This window comes from Colobus angolensis, unplaced genomic scaffold (assembly GCF_000951035.1).
Source record: "Colobus angolensis palliatus isolate OR3802 unplaced genomic scaffold, Cang.pa_1.0 Scaffold670, whole genome shotgun sequence".
NCBI classification, from domain to species: domain Eukaryota; kingdom Metazoa; phylum Chordata; class Mammalia; order Primates; family Cercopithecidae; genus Colobus; species Colobus angolensis.
The window spans coordinates 445273-458577 of NW_012120377.1; the positions used below are offsets into that span (position 1 = coordinate 445273).

General features: G+C 39.2%; 1 protein-coding gene across 1 annotated transcript in view; it reads left to right on the forward strand.

Moving 5' to 3' along the window:
- The first annotated feature begins 1908 nt into the window (after nt 1–1908).
- Nucleotides 1909–13305, forward strand: part of SYT10 (synaptotagmin X) — a 70633-nt gene continuing 59236 nt past the window's right edge. Inside the window, exon 1 of the mRNA XM_011926214.1 lies at nt 1909–2361. Within this exon, the coding sequence (XP_011781604.1) occupies nt 2211–2361 (151 nt within the window). The 5' untranslated portion in view covers nt 1909–2210. The remainder of the gene's footprint in view (nt 2362–13305) is intronic.

Consider the following 13305-nt stretch of genomic DNA (forward strand, 5'->3'; position numbering starts at 1 on the left):
TTTTTTTCAGAGAAATGAATTCAGAAAAACGAATATCCAAGTGAAATTAACTCTGCTTGTTGTGAAAACACAACAGTAAGGCCAGGAACAGCATAAACAAATACCAGGAAAGTTATTTTCAGAATTTGTTTACTTAATATTTAACGCTGAAATCAAACACAAGAGGGTCATTAGGAAGATCTTCTGCATTACTCCTCTTAAGCAATTAGATTCTGTAAGTAGTATAAAGATAATTACTCATTTGGTCCTCCTACACAGCAATTAGTTCATATGGTAAATATGAAAGTACAGCATTGCATTGTGGGTTGTTTTCTACCGGTCTGTCTGTGTAGACTGTAGCAGAATGGGGGGCAAAAGGCAATTGGAAAGGGCCTTATTAAAATGCGTTACTTAACTTTGTAGATACAGTAGATGTTTAATTTTTTTTGATTGACAGTGAAATTATTTCTTTAGACAATGACTGAAAAACCACCCAAGTCAGTGTGCATAAAAACAAAAACCAAATGGAGACTGCAGATTTTAGTTTGTCTTAATTCATGGTAAAAAAAATAGTCCTAGTTAAACCAATTATCCTATGGATCAGGTCAAAATTATTCAACTAATGAATGCTTCCCTACTGGAGTGCTATGGCTAATATTTATAGTAGGTTTACCATAGTGCCCGTGCAAAGGAAATAATTTACCATGAACTGATTAGCTGTTTTTAAAAAAGACTACTTATTCTGCTAGTATAGACATGCCAACAAGTTCAATACATCCCACTTCAAAAATAAAGAATCCCTCATCACAAGAGGGTTAAATCGATCCTCAGGTTATGATATGGGATGAAACTCTGCCCAAAAACAGTTTAAAAACCATGTAAACACATTATTATATCCTGAAGCCCGTGTTTATTAATTTTATTTTGTCGCTTTAGTTCTAGTGATTTGCACGCATTTGCATTAAAGAATTATAAGAACAGGTGAGCTTAAGACATCCGAGTCCAAATCTCCCATTTTACAGACTCAGGCAAAGACCAGAAAGCAGGCCGGGCGTGGTGGCTAGTGCCAGTAATACCAGAATTTTGGGAAGCTAAGGCGGTAGGATTGAATGAGCAAAGGAGTTCGAGACCAGCCAGGGCACCATAGTGAGATCCCTGTCTTTACAATAAGTTAAAAAAAAAAAAAATAGCGCCTTGGAGTCCCTGGAGTCCCAGCTACTAGGGAGGCTGAAGTGGGAGGAACACCAAGACCTGAAAGCAGCTTCAAGGTTAGGCTGAGACGTGTGACAGATTTGAACTTAATCCTGTTCCCTTTAACACCCATGTCTTGTTTTAAGTCGCTAAGAAAGTGGATGGAGAGAGTCAAGTTGTGCGTTCTCAATCTCCAATTACGGATTAATCAACAGAATCTTATCTGATTATTAGTACAAATAACATTTTATGTTATGATCTACCTAAGAGGGTTTGCTTATTCACGCATTCATTGTTTTAAATTAACTTTTTCAGTTTTTCTTCGATTGGGATGACTTTTCCAGAAGGGCAGAAGCAGATAGCACAAAAAGTAGAATACATGCGTGGAAAAGTTGGAGAGACAAAGGCGGCGGGGATGGCTGCACTGATGCAGGGAAAAGTATTGGGAAAACGGAGAGGGCTCCTTGGGCCAGCTCTGGGCAACGATGAGCATCCCCGGCCTCGGCAGGGGCGCCGGGCCGCCAGCCCTCCCTCGCGAGTCCGTTCTCCAGAGGACGCGGGGAGCTGGATCTGTGCGCTCTGCCTCCAGTCACCCCGCGCCCGCGCCGGGCTGCTATTGGACGCGTCGCCGCCAGGCACCCGCCAGAAACACCAGTGTGCTGGGGAGAGGAGGGGGGCGTGCTTGCGAGTCGAGGGCTTTGGCTTTTTTACGGCTCCCCCCTCCCCTCAGCGCTCCATGCCGGGTCTCTAGTTCCAGCTCGCCTCGGCTTGCTCGCGCAGCGGGAGAGTTGGCGCAAACCACGCCGCAGCCGCAGCCGCAGCCTCCTCGCGCGCCTCTTCTTCCCCTGCGCCCTCGGCTCCCGCTATGGGACCAACGTGGGGCTCCTAAGAGTTGCCGGGTCTCAGCTGCGCGCTCTCCAGCTAAAGTCACCGCAGGCGGACTATGGCTTAGGACGCCCGAGGGGTTAGTCTGGAGGTGCGGGAAGAAGAAAAGGCGGCTAACTGGGGAAAAAAAGAGAAAACGAAAGAAAAGCCAAACGATGAGTTTCCACAAGGAGGACGGAGTGAACAGTCTGTGCCAGAAGGCGCTGCACATCGTCACCGAGCTGTGCTTCGCGGGCCAAGTGGAATGGGAGAAGTGCTTGGGCATCTTCCCTCGGGACAGGGGCAGCCAGGGCGGAGGCAGCACAGGTAACCGGGAGGGCTCCGCTCGCCTCCTCGCGCTCCACTGGGACCCCGCGCGCTCGGCTGCAAGCTCCGGGGTTCTGCGCCTCCCGCGCCGCTCCCGGGGCATATTTGGGGCACCGCGCTTTCCTACCTCGCTCCCTCCTTCGCTCAGCTCCTGGCGACTTCGAGGGTGGGGCGTTTGGGTTCTGTTTCCTCCTGTCCCCCTGCAGGGCTTCTCCCATTCTCTGGTCCGCTTCCCGCCTCCCGGCGCCGTCTCCCGCTCCCAGGCTCGCCGCGCCTCTCGGCGCTCTCCCACGCCTCCCATCTCGCTCCCGGAGTGGAGAGGTGAGTGCGGGCGGTGACTGCGCCGGGAAGGCTCCCGGCTCGGCTGCTTGTGGGGGCGGCTCACCTGTGGGACTGGGGCTGCTCTCGCTCGTTCACCAGCCTCTGGTCCCGGCCTTTCTGACGGGGGCCAGGCGGGACGGACAATCTATGCTTGGACGCAGAACTCCGTTGCAGAGGTGGCTGCCTTGGCCTCCGAGGTAACTCGCGGCTGCAACCTTTCGGGTACTTGACAATTTCTAAAGCCCTTTTAATATATATGATTTTCTAGGGTTTCTTGACAAAGTTGGTAAAACAGTAGGGATTATTGATCCCATTTGTGAGACGACACCTAAAGCTCAGAGCACATATCGAAGAAGTGGAAGAGAGGAGAAACGTTTAAAATCCCTAGCACACGCACGCTCTCACACATCCAAGTCACAGACGTCCTCCCTACCCTTCAGGAAACTAGGAAATGGGCTGGATGGAGGAGGATATTGACTGTCGGAAATCTGGAGATGGAAAAAAGTCTCAAGTGGATTTTCCTCAAGGCTTGGGGGTGGAAAGGATCGAATCCGAGTCACTGTTTGGGTCACGACTGGGGAAAAGGTTGGTGTGTCCAGCCTGCTGTGCTGCTCGGGCGCACGCGAGGTGGATCCCTGAGTTGCGGGCTGCGTGCGTGGTTTCGAGAGCCGCTTGGGAGGGTCACTTGTTGCACTAGGAGTCAAAAACCACTGCTTTCGGGATTTTCGGCTGGAAGGTTGCCATTCCTTCTCTAGGTTCTTTCCCTTGGCTTTTCCTGTCATTTTGATCTCCTGGCGGAATTTTAAGCGTTGAAGGTAGTCAGGGCAACAAGAGCTGAACAGCCAGGCTCGGGGTGGAGCAGGACAACATGGAGCCCTGCGTGCTGGGAGGGAGCAAAGCTGGGCACATTTAGTGAATCCCCACCACCACTACCCCTGCGTCAAAGCCAAGCGGGGAGCGGGAATGGGTTTAGTTTAGCTTTTACGTTCCATCGTTCACATGAGTAGCTGCAGGATTTGGAATTCTGATCCACGGCAACGCGAGCCAAGGGGCCTCTGTCTGCACTTGGCAGAGCTTGAAGAGATGCCCCTGTTTGGACCCTGGAGCGGAAAACTTTAAAATTTTGTCAGTGTATAAACACAACTGATAATCATTTCCATTCGTTCAGTAGGTGTTAAATTCCTAGGAGTGTATGAAACTCAGCGGAAGGCACTGGTGGGCATGTTGTATTCTTTGTCGTGCTAAGTATGAGGTAAAGACCAGAATAGTGTGACCTCAGAGTCTTCTGTGGTGATATTAGGTAAGCTTTTCTGAAACGTCTTTAGTGACACACGTGCTAAAGGTAACACTGAGAGAAGAGGCTACGCTGGACGAAATGAGAGTATTTAAGTTTGAAGACTGTGCTTTGGTAATTGAACAGTTGATGCTGTGAATAAAACTACTGATTTTCCTCTTTCCTGCCCTTTTGTGATCACACACCAAATAGGGATTGCCTGGGTCTCAGATTGGCTAGTTTTGAGGAAAATATGTGAAAATTAGAAACCAAATCCTAGCTTCTAAATCTGTCCAAAATGCACAACTATATCAGTTTCAGATAAAATACAGTATATGAATTGTAGAAATGGTTCTCAGTTTTTCCTAATCACCACAAGAAGTAATTGTAGTCTGAATTCCTTTTGAACTTTTCCCCTTGGGAATAAAAAGTGAGAAAATTAGCCTAAAACAATTGCGAGAATATTTTCCTCCCCTTAGGAGGAAAAATAGGCTACATAATATATACAAGAGGGGTATTCGATTTAATATAGGAACACACATATTTAATGGCTATTACTAGGAAAGATATTCTACTAGGTTGTGTATGACGTATAAAGACAAGATTGCTATACATTTTTCATTTGCGAATCTAAGCAACAGTTAGAAGTAAAATACTTTAATCTACAAATAGACAAAGTTAATAGAGATCTATAAAGTGGATTTAAAGATTGTTTGCCAAGTATTTAATTCTATTTCTTAGCCACTCAGCGTCACACTGTTCTTCAAAGTAGATTTTCTTATAACTTTGTGCTCTCATGCTTGTTATTATAGGTTCCTAAATAAAGCACTTCCAGTGATCCTTCTACTCATTGTTTAATGAGAAGGGCATTTTTGGTAGGAAGACGTCAACAATGTTGAATGGCACAGTGCTTATTTACTTTGAAAGTTAATCAGCACTGCCCGGATGGTATTAGTTGTTCTAACATTACAGTAATAATTACAAGCTCCAAAACTGTGTATATTTTTAATTCCTTCACATAGAGATAGAGGGAGAGAAATTCAGGTAATTCCAGTTAAAGGCATTCTACATGAAGGGAGTTACAAATCACGTATATAAGTAAGATATTATCTTACTGGTTTTGTAAATGCCAGTGAAGTGCAAGCATCACCATTCTTTTTACCATATCAGCAGTAGCAGAAGCAGCAGCAGTATTGTTGCCATTGAGGATTTCACAATCACAGTATGATTGCAATATGACCAATCTCATACTTTAATGAAATTGGTGAAGACTTACACTAAAGATGCCAACACAGGTACATTTACTCTTTTGGCGTAGTTTATCAGAGTCATTATATGTGCCAGCATTACTAATATTCTAGAAAGTTCACCATGTGCAATTGTTAGAATATCAGATATGTTGAGTCTTTTTACCACAGATTCTCTCCCTCTCCCCAAATAAATATATCACCCACTAAATTCATCTCAGTGCACAAGATGATTTAATATTAGAATGCTTAGGGAAAATACAAAGCAATATATTGGGCTCAAAAGTTATTTTTCAGACATACTGTGACTGAATATATATAATCGTTTTTAAACTGGATTTAGCTTAATGTCTGGTTACTCTTTAGTTGCTGCTCAAATGCTTATCAATTTCAAGGAACCTATGTTGCTTAAAAGACACACCTCATAAATCACAGCTAATCAAGCCCACTTAAGCTCAGTCACTTGAGCTCACATCACAATTGTATAGATCTAACCTTAATTTAAAGATTCTCGTAAGCATTTAATTTATTCCTGTTCTAATTTTGCATGTTTACACAATTTTAATTTGGGACTAAAAATTCTAAAATAAAAATTTATACAAATTCTTTTAAATTCATACCTGTGTTCTTCCGTTTCTTAGAGGTAGGGATAATAAGTAGGTATATGGCAAATAATTTTATTAAAGTACTTACCTGATAAGAAAAGGGATAGTTAAGTAAAATGTTAAGAATTACATCATAATTTCCCTCTAAGATCAAGGCGTAGTGGGTCTACGATAAAGGTTTAAAATTAGTAGAGGGACAAACCAAATGACTACCCAATTAATTGAGTTACCGTTTTTTAATCACCATAACAGAGTTTTACACATCCTAGTGATTGTATAAAGAATTCCAATTTACAAACATATTATCAGCAGAATTTTTTCCTTGAGATTTGTAGGTCTGTAAAAGATTAATAGAGCTACAGTGAATTCAAAATGATAGGCCCATTTGAAGGAGGATATATAAGAGGGTATTTTTCCTTCCTCCACATTGTCACTCCACTGCAGAGTGGCCAGCTTCTACTATGTCTAGCCTCATTGTCACATGATCATCAATATACCTTATGCTTGGTCTAATTTACTTCAAACAGAAATGGAGACCTATCTTCAAAACCAAGGAGGTCTCAGCAAACATTTATTCTTCTTAATTCCCAGTATATTAGCAGTATTGGCAGGAATTTCTTTTTGCTTTAACCTTTTCTTTTTCCTTTGTGACAAATTAAAAGCTGTATTTCCTTTTTCTGTGAACTATGAGTCTCTGACATCTAATTCTTATGAGTGATTTTGTACACCAAGTTCAAATCACATTTAAAATAAACTTAGTCATTACTGTAATTTTGGTTTTCTGAAAAAAATTGGTAATTGTTTGAGATGCATCTGCATTCATTTACAAGCTTTTTTAAATACAAAATTCCGACAGAAGACAATCATTACCATAAATGTTTAATGTAATTTCCAATGTCAATTAAAATCATTTCTATTTTGAACACATGATTATATTCTTCCCGATCTACGTTTTATTCCACTAACGATGTACACATTGAGTCAATAGCATGCCAGCTCTTTGAGGGCAGGGGCTTGTTAATTATTTTATCCTCCGTGCCTAGAAAAATCTGTGGTTCATACTAGGTACTTTATTTGTTTATTTATTTGCTTATTATTTTTATTTTTTTTTTAAGACAGAGTTTCACTGTTGTTGCCTAGGCTGGAGTGCAATGGCAGGATCTCTGCTCATCACAACCTCAGTCTCCCAAGTTCAAGCGATTCTCCTGCCTCAGCCTCCCGAGTAGCTGGGATTACAGGCATGTGCCACCACACCCAGCTAATTTTGTATTTTTAGTAGAGACGGGGGTTTTCTCCATATTGGCCAGGCTGGTCTCGAACTCCCAACCTCAGGTGATCCACCCACCTCGGCGTCCCAAAGTGCTGAGATTACAGGCATGAGCCACCGCGCCCAGCCCAATTAATATTTTTTAAATGAATGAATGAATCTTGGGATTTATTATCAAGAAGCTTCAAATTTATTATTTGTAAAATAATGAGTCTGTCTTAATAACCTCCAAATCCCTTCTGCAACTAAATTGTATACATCTGTATTTTTGTGTCACCAGTGTCTAATATGCCATGTAGACATACAGAATATTTAGTTTATGATAACAGCAGAAATTAGAGCATTTGAAACATTTAAAAGCTACAATTCAGTGAGCAACATACTCATGAAAAGCAACTGAACTTGATATAGGTATCCATTGACTTTCTTCAGAGTGTGTTCAGGTGGAGCTATAATTCCATGGCAAATTTGTAAGTATTGCATAAAGCACTGGGTCTACAAGTTCTAGAATCTCTGTTCAATATATTCATGTATGGCAGTAAAAGGAAAGCATTGTTAGTGTGCTAAGTAGAAAGTGACAGGGGAAAAGTAACCATCTCATTATTCAGATTACTGTTAATCATTCCACTTGAAAGTGGGAATCATCATTTTGCAGATGTGAAAACCAAGGCAAAGAAATTTAACTTCCCTTCAAATCACAACTAGTTAGTGTTGGAGATAGGCTAAGAAACCAGGGCTTCTTAGATTTTAACCTAGGTTTAATGAAGAGTAGGAATAGGAAGAGGAAATTCTGGGGGCATCCTTGGTGCTGAAGGGCATTGGAAAAAATGTCTGTGAAGATAAGCTCTTATTATTATTATATTAGTGGCTATAATTACTGGCCAATAAAATTTCTTAGTGTGCAATTATGACCCAAATCCCAAACCTTTCTATTAGATTTTCTGTCACCCAAATATAACGAGCAGTGTTTTTCATTTTTCTTAACTTGACTATATGCACACATGTGTACTTCAGTGTACGAGTAGGTGTTTACATATTCTTGGCCAAATATAATTGATTTGTGTCAACTGTAAAATCACATAAAAGATTTTTAGTGTGTTTGAAATGCACAACTTTGAACTCATATAATCCCAAATATAGTTCCTTTCATATGTTTATAAATAAATCTGTAGTGAAAACAGATATTAAATTACCAGTTACATTGTTTTTGTTAATTTGTAATTAGAAAAAAATAATTCATTAAAATCTTGTGTACTGTATTTTCCTACCATATTTTGGTCAAGTTAAGTAATCAACAGTGTATACTGTTAAAAATTCAGTACTGTGAGGCATTGGAGACAAAATATGTCAAGGAAAAAGAGCTGAGAGTCACCCACTAAAAGATCTCAGAGCATTAGTATGAACGTATCAAAGAAACTGAACGTTCAGATAAGGAGTGTTACTATTGTAGGTCTTTCGTCTAACTTGCACAATGCCAGTTTGCTCTGTTGGTGGAACACCTAACACTGACCAAGCTTACAAACAGAGTTCCTGACTAAAGAAAAGGCGTCTTGTATTATTTTATAGGGTAATTTTCTTCTTCTTCATAATGTTAAATACATCCTAAGTAGTCACTGAAGCTATAAGAGCTGACATCAACATGCCTCACTTAGACTATCAAGGGAAAAAAGTGGAAGCTCTTATGGGTTTATTACCAGAAATTAATAAAAGTCTTTAACACCTTTGTTTCTTTATGGAATTGTGCTGTAATGGCCTTGGAGCCAGAAGGCGGGAATCATCTTAAGGAGAATAGAAATGAACCGATATTAATGACCTTTTTTTTACTTAGATGGACCTTGATGTATGTTGAGATCTAGTATCTAATTTATTATTCCATTGACGACTAGAAAACATAAGTCAATTTTTAAAACCTTGTCAATGTCAATTTGTCCATACCACAAAATTGTCTTAATTAAAAAGGACTATTGTTTTCTCTTCAGTATTTATTAATTTTATTCCCTTAGTGATGTTTTAGTAGTCATGAATTTATAGGACTAATGGACAAAACAATATTCAGAAGCCTATCATTTCTAATCTGTTACAATATGACCTGTCAATGTACCTGAGAAGTGGTTTTAGCATTATGCTTTTATTCAAGCAATATTTATTGAGCACTTACTATGTGAAAGCCACTGTGCCAAGCGTTAAATGTACTAGTGCCATCAATTAAATGTATGTGATGCTCTGTGTGATGTTCAAGTTAATGTAAATATATGAGTAATATGCAGTCACAAATTATAAATAATTTACTCAATTATGAGCATATGTAAAGCTTTTTAATAAATTTAGATATTTGAATACCATATTTGGTACCATGTTTTATCAAATCGGAGATGCCTTTATTATAAGATGCGCCATTATTTTATGTGGCACCAAGAAAGGAAAGAGAATGTTGCCAAATAAACTATGGCACAATGCTTTTTAATCACATGGGATTTTTATTTTATATGTAGAAATAACCTCTTTTAAAACTTAATTAAACTTTTAAAGAAATCTTATATCACTCTGGCACAAATATAGAAGGAAAACATAAAATAAATACATAGGTTAAAAATGATTTTAAAACTAAAATTCTGAGTCTGATTCTTCTGAACGGCTTTTTGATTCAGAATTAATGATGCCCTTGCTTTTCCATACATTTCATATTCTATGCCATAAAAAGTGTTAATGATACATTTTTTTCTTAAAAGAATTCATAAAAGATATACAGGCCAATGGTACTGTGCTCTAAAGCTAACTGTGCAAATATGTGGGATGTTATCAGTATTTCTAAATACATCTGACTCACCACCTTCACCACACATTTCCAAAAATTTGACTTGTAAGGTTAAAGGATATGCTTCAGTATTTTCTCCAGTATTCTCTTACAAGCCACTTAGATTTCTATGAATTTTGATGCTGATGTTTTTGCTTTAGCACATACACAAATAATGAAAATTATGACACAATTATTGCCTGGCTATTAGCTATTGTGACAAGCCATCAACACTAAGATAACATCCTTATTTCAAAAATGCAAAATGTATTAAAGTATTTATTTGATAATGGATTAAATATAGTAGTAATATAATTTTTATCATTTATTGAAATTCAAGAGAAAGGCAAAGATCAATACATTTAAAATGAGCATTATAGGAGGCAACATGCAAGGATTGTTGGTGATTGATTATATTATGTATTAGATTTATAGATGAGAAAGCGACTACTAGTTGCTTCCCAATATTCATCTCCTGCTTCTACTTCACAACAATAGGATCTCTTATTTTTTTTTAAGAATATAGCAGCATAAAACATTTTAAAAGAACGTTTTTCCGTCTCCTTCCAGTTTGGTATAGCCTCATGACTAAGTCCTGACCCTTGGGAAGTTAGCAGTGTACTTTTAAAATGAAATGACATACCTTCACCTTCTCTTTTTCCATCTTCTTCTCCCATCTAGCTGCCTGAAATATTGACATAGCCTTCCCTTTTTCCATCTTCTTCCATCCAGCTGCCTGAAATATGGACATAGTACCTTGCCATTTTGGACGTTAAAGAGAAGCAAAGACCTTTTAATAGCAGAGCAAAAATGTAAAACAAACCAGAATTCCAGGCACCTTGGAGTTGATAAATCTGCTGTGGCCTGTTTATGCTGGGACAGTCTCGTTTCATATGAAAGAGAAATAAACTATCTTGTTTCAGTCACTATTAATTTGGTCCCTTGTTACAGAAATCAGAAGCATGCCCTAGTTATTATAATGGTAATATCAGATGTATAGTATAAATAAATTAACTTCAGAGATAATCCCAAAACTTCATCTTTGACTGAAAGTTGCTGATTTGAGTTTTATTGCCCCTCTTTCTCTGTGAAATGGTGCCATAAGCAAACATGTATTGTGGTCAGGCAACAACAGGGAGCAGGAAAGAAACAAAAGACTTGGAATATCGATGAACTAAATTACATTAATTTCTGATTAATGACTGGAAATCACATTTTTGTACATTTTGAAAAGTTAAAAATGAACTAGAAATTTAAAATTTTTTAAAAGATACAGAGAGGCACAGAGAAGAGTATCAATTCAAGCAGTGGTAATTGGATTTGAGAACAGGACACTTGGCCTGTACTTTTCTGCATGATCATAGTTAGCTGCATGGGTAGTAGGTAATTGGACCCAGAAGTATTTTTAAGTCTCAGTGAACAAGATCATGCAAATGTTATGGCCTGGTTATACAGACTTTAGCAAAGTTCTGCTATACTAAAAGTTTCTGAGGAATTCGCATTTTAAAAGTTCCCTATATTTTCTGATGACAGTGATCTTTTTCTCAGTTTTTCCTAACTGTGTCACTTTATTTTGGGATATTAAGACATGATAAAAGAGTAAAATGTTTCTAACTAAAATTAGTTAGAGATACATAGTCAGATAGACCGACAGACATATGGACAGACAGTGGCAGAATAATGTTTATGCATATGTATGTAATCAAACCAGAGTCTGAGCAATTTTAAACCTAATTATCTCAGAGCCTAATCTAATTGCTGTATATTTCATTAACTCTTAATCTTTCCAGATATAATAGGATGAATGTTATGTAATGGATTCTTTTGAATTATCTGGAGACAGTGAAAATTAGAGCTAGAGAGCGTAGTCATCAAGTTTGCCCATTGGAATGGGTAACTTGAAAGTCCATATAGAAAAGCCAGGACATTCATATTCATCTCCCTGGCCTCCTGGTGATTGGCCACCTTCCTCCAGTGATCTTCTCTAGTCTACCTTACCTCTTTTATTTTATGATCATACTCAAACCCTTGTCATTACGGTGAACGATACTACCATAGCATTGTAAATCCAAATATTTCAATCCCCAACCAAAATCTCCTATGAGTTCATCTTTCTCATTTAGAAACTCCAGTCTATTAACTTTCCTATTTATCTCTGAATTTTCTTTCAATAAATATGGCATCATACTTATGATGCATCATTTTATCTGTCCAATATACTCTCTCCCTTGTGGTCTATCACACTCTTCTGGAAAAACAAACAAATCAAAAACCTCATCCATGGATGAATTTATTTGTCTCTCTGCCCCTACACCAAAGCTGCTGAATGTTTAGAAGATTTTAAAACCAGGCAGACTAGCATCACTTTATTAGTCTCTAATTTCAAAAGAAATGTATATTCTGACCAGGCATCTGATGTTTTCCTATTCAATTTTTCCCTATTCTCTATAGTTCCTATTTCAAATTGTTGTCACACTCTTCAGATATCCCAAACTATTCCCAAATATTCCAACATAATTGGCAGTTAACCCTAACTCCTCCTTTGGAGAGAAAAATACTAGTTATAAACAAGAATTCACTTGACTTCCTGCCTCCAGACCTACAACCTTAATGGCATCCAGAACAATTCTCTTTCTTACAAAGAAATAAGCAATCCAATTCTTTGATCTTTGCTTCAGACCTCATCCATTGTCACCTTTTATGGGACTTAACTGTTAGTTATTCTGCTTAATTGCCGATCCTTTCATGTCCACTGATTTCTTCTCATTATTCTGAAGCATGCTGAGGTATTGCACATCGGAATAAAAACACCGTCATGAACTCCATGTGCTGCTGTAGTTATTGCTCCCTCTCTCTCCTCCTTTCCTAGGTATAATTTCTTGAAGGAATTATCTATTCTCACAGAGTCCACTGCCGCAATGCCAGTCACTTCCTTTTTTTTTTTTTTTTTTTTTGAGACGAAGTTTGCTCTGTGGCCCAGGCTGGAGAGCAGTGGCACAATCTCGCCTCACTGCAAGCTCCGCCCTCCAGGTTCACGCCATTCTCCTGCCTCAGCCTCCCGAGTAGCCTCAGCCCCCCGAGTAGGTGGGACTACAGGCGCCTGCCACCTTGCCCGGCTAATTTTTTGTGTTTTTGGTAGAATCGGGATTTCAGCGCGGTACCCAGGATGGTCTCGATCTCCTGACCTCGTGATCCGCCCGTCTCGGCCTCCCAAAGTGCTGGGATTACAGGCGTGAGCCACCACACCCTGCCGCCAGTCATTTCTTAATCCACAGTAATCCGGTTAACACAACGTCTGCTTCACTGGTCTCATTGAATTCACTAAACATATACTTGTTAAAGTTAATGGTCACTTCTCAACTCTTGTTTTAATTGAACTTATTTTAATGATCTACACTATCATTTCTTAAAATATTCTCCTAGCTTCTGTGAAAACC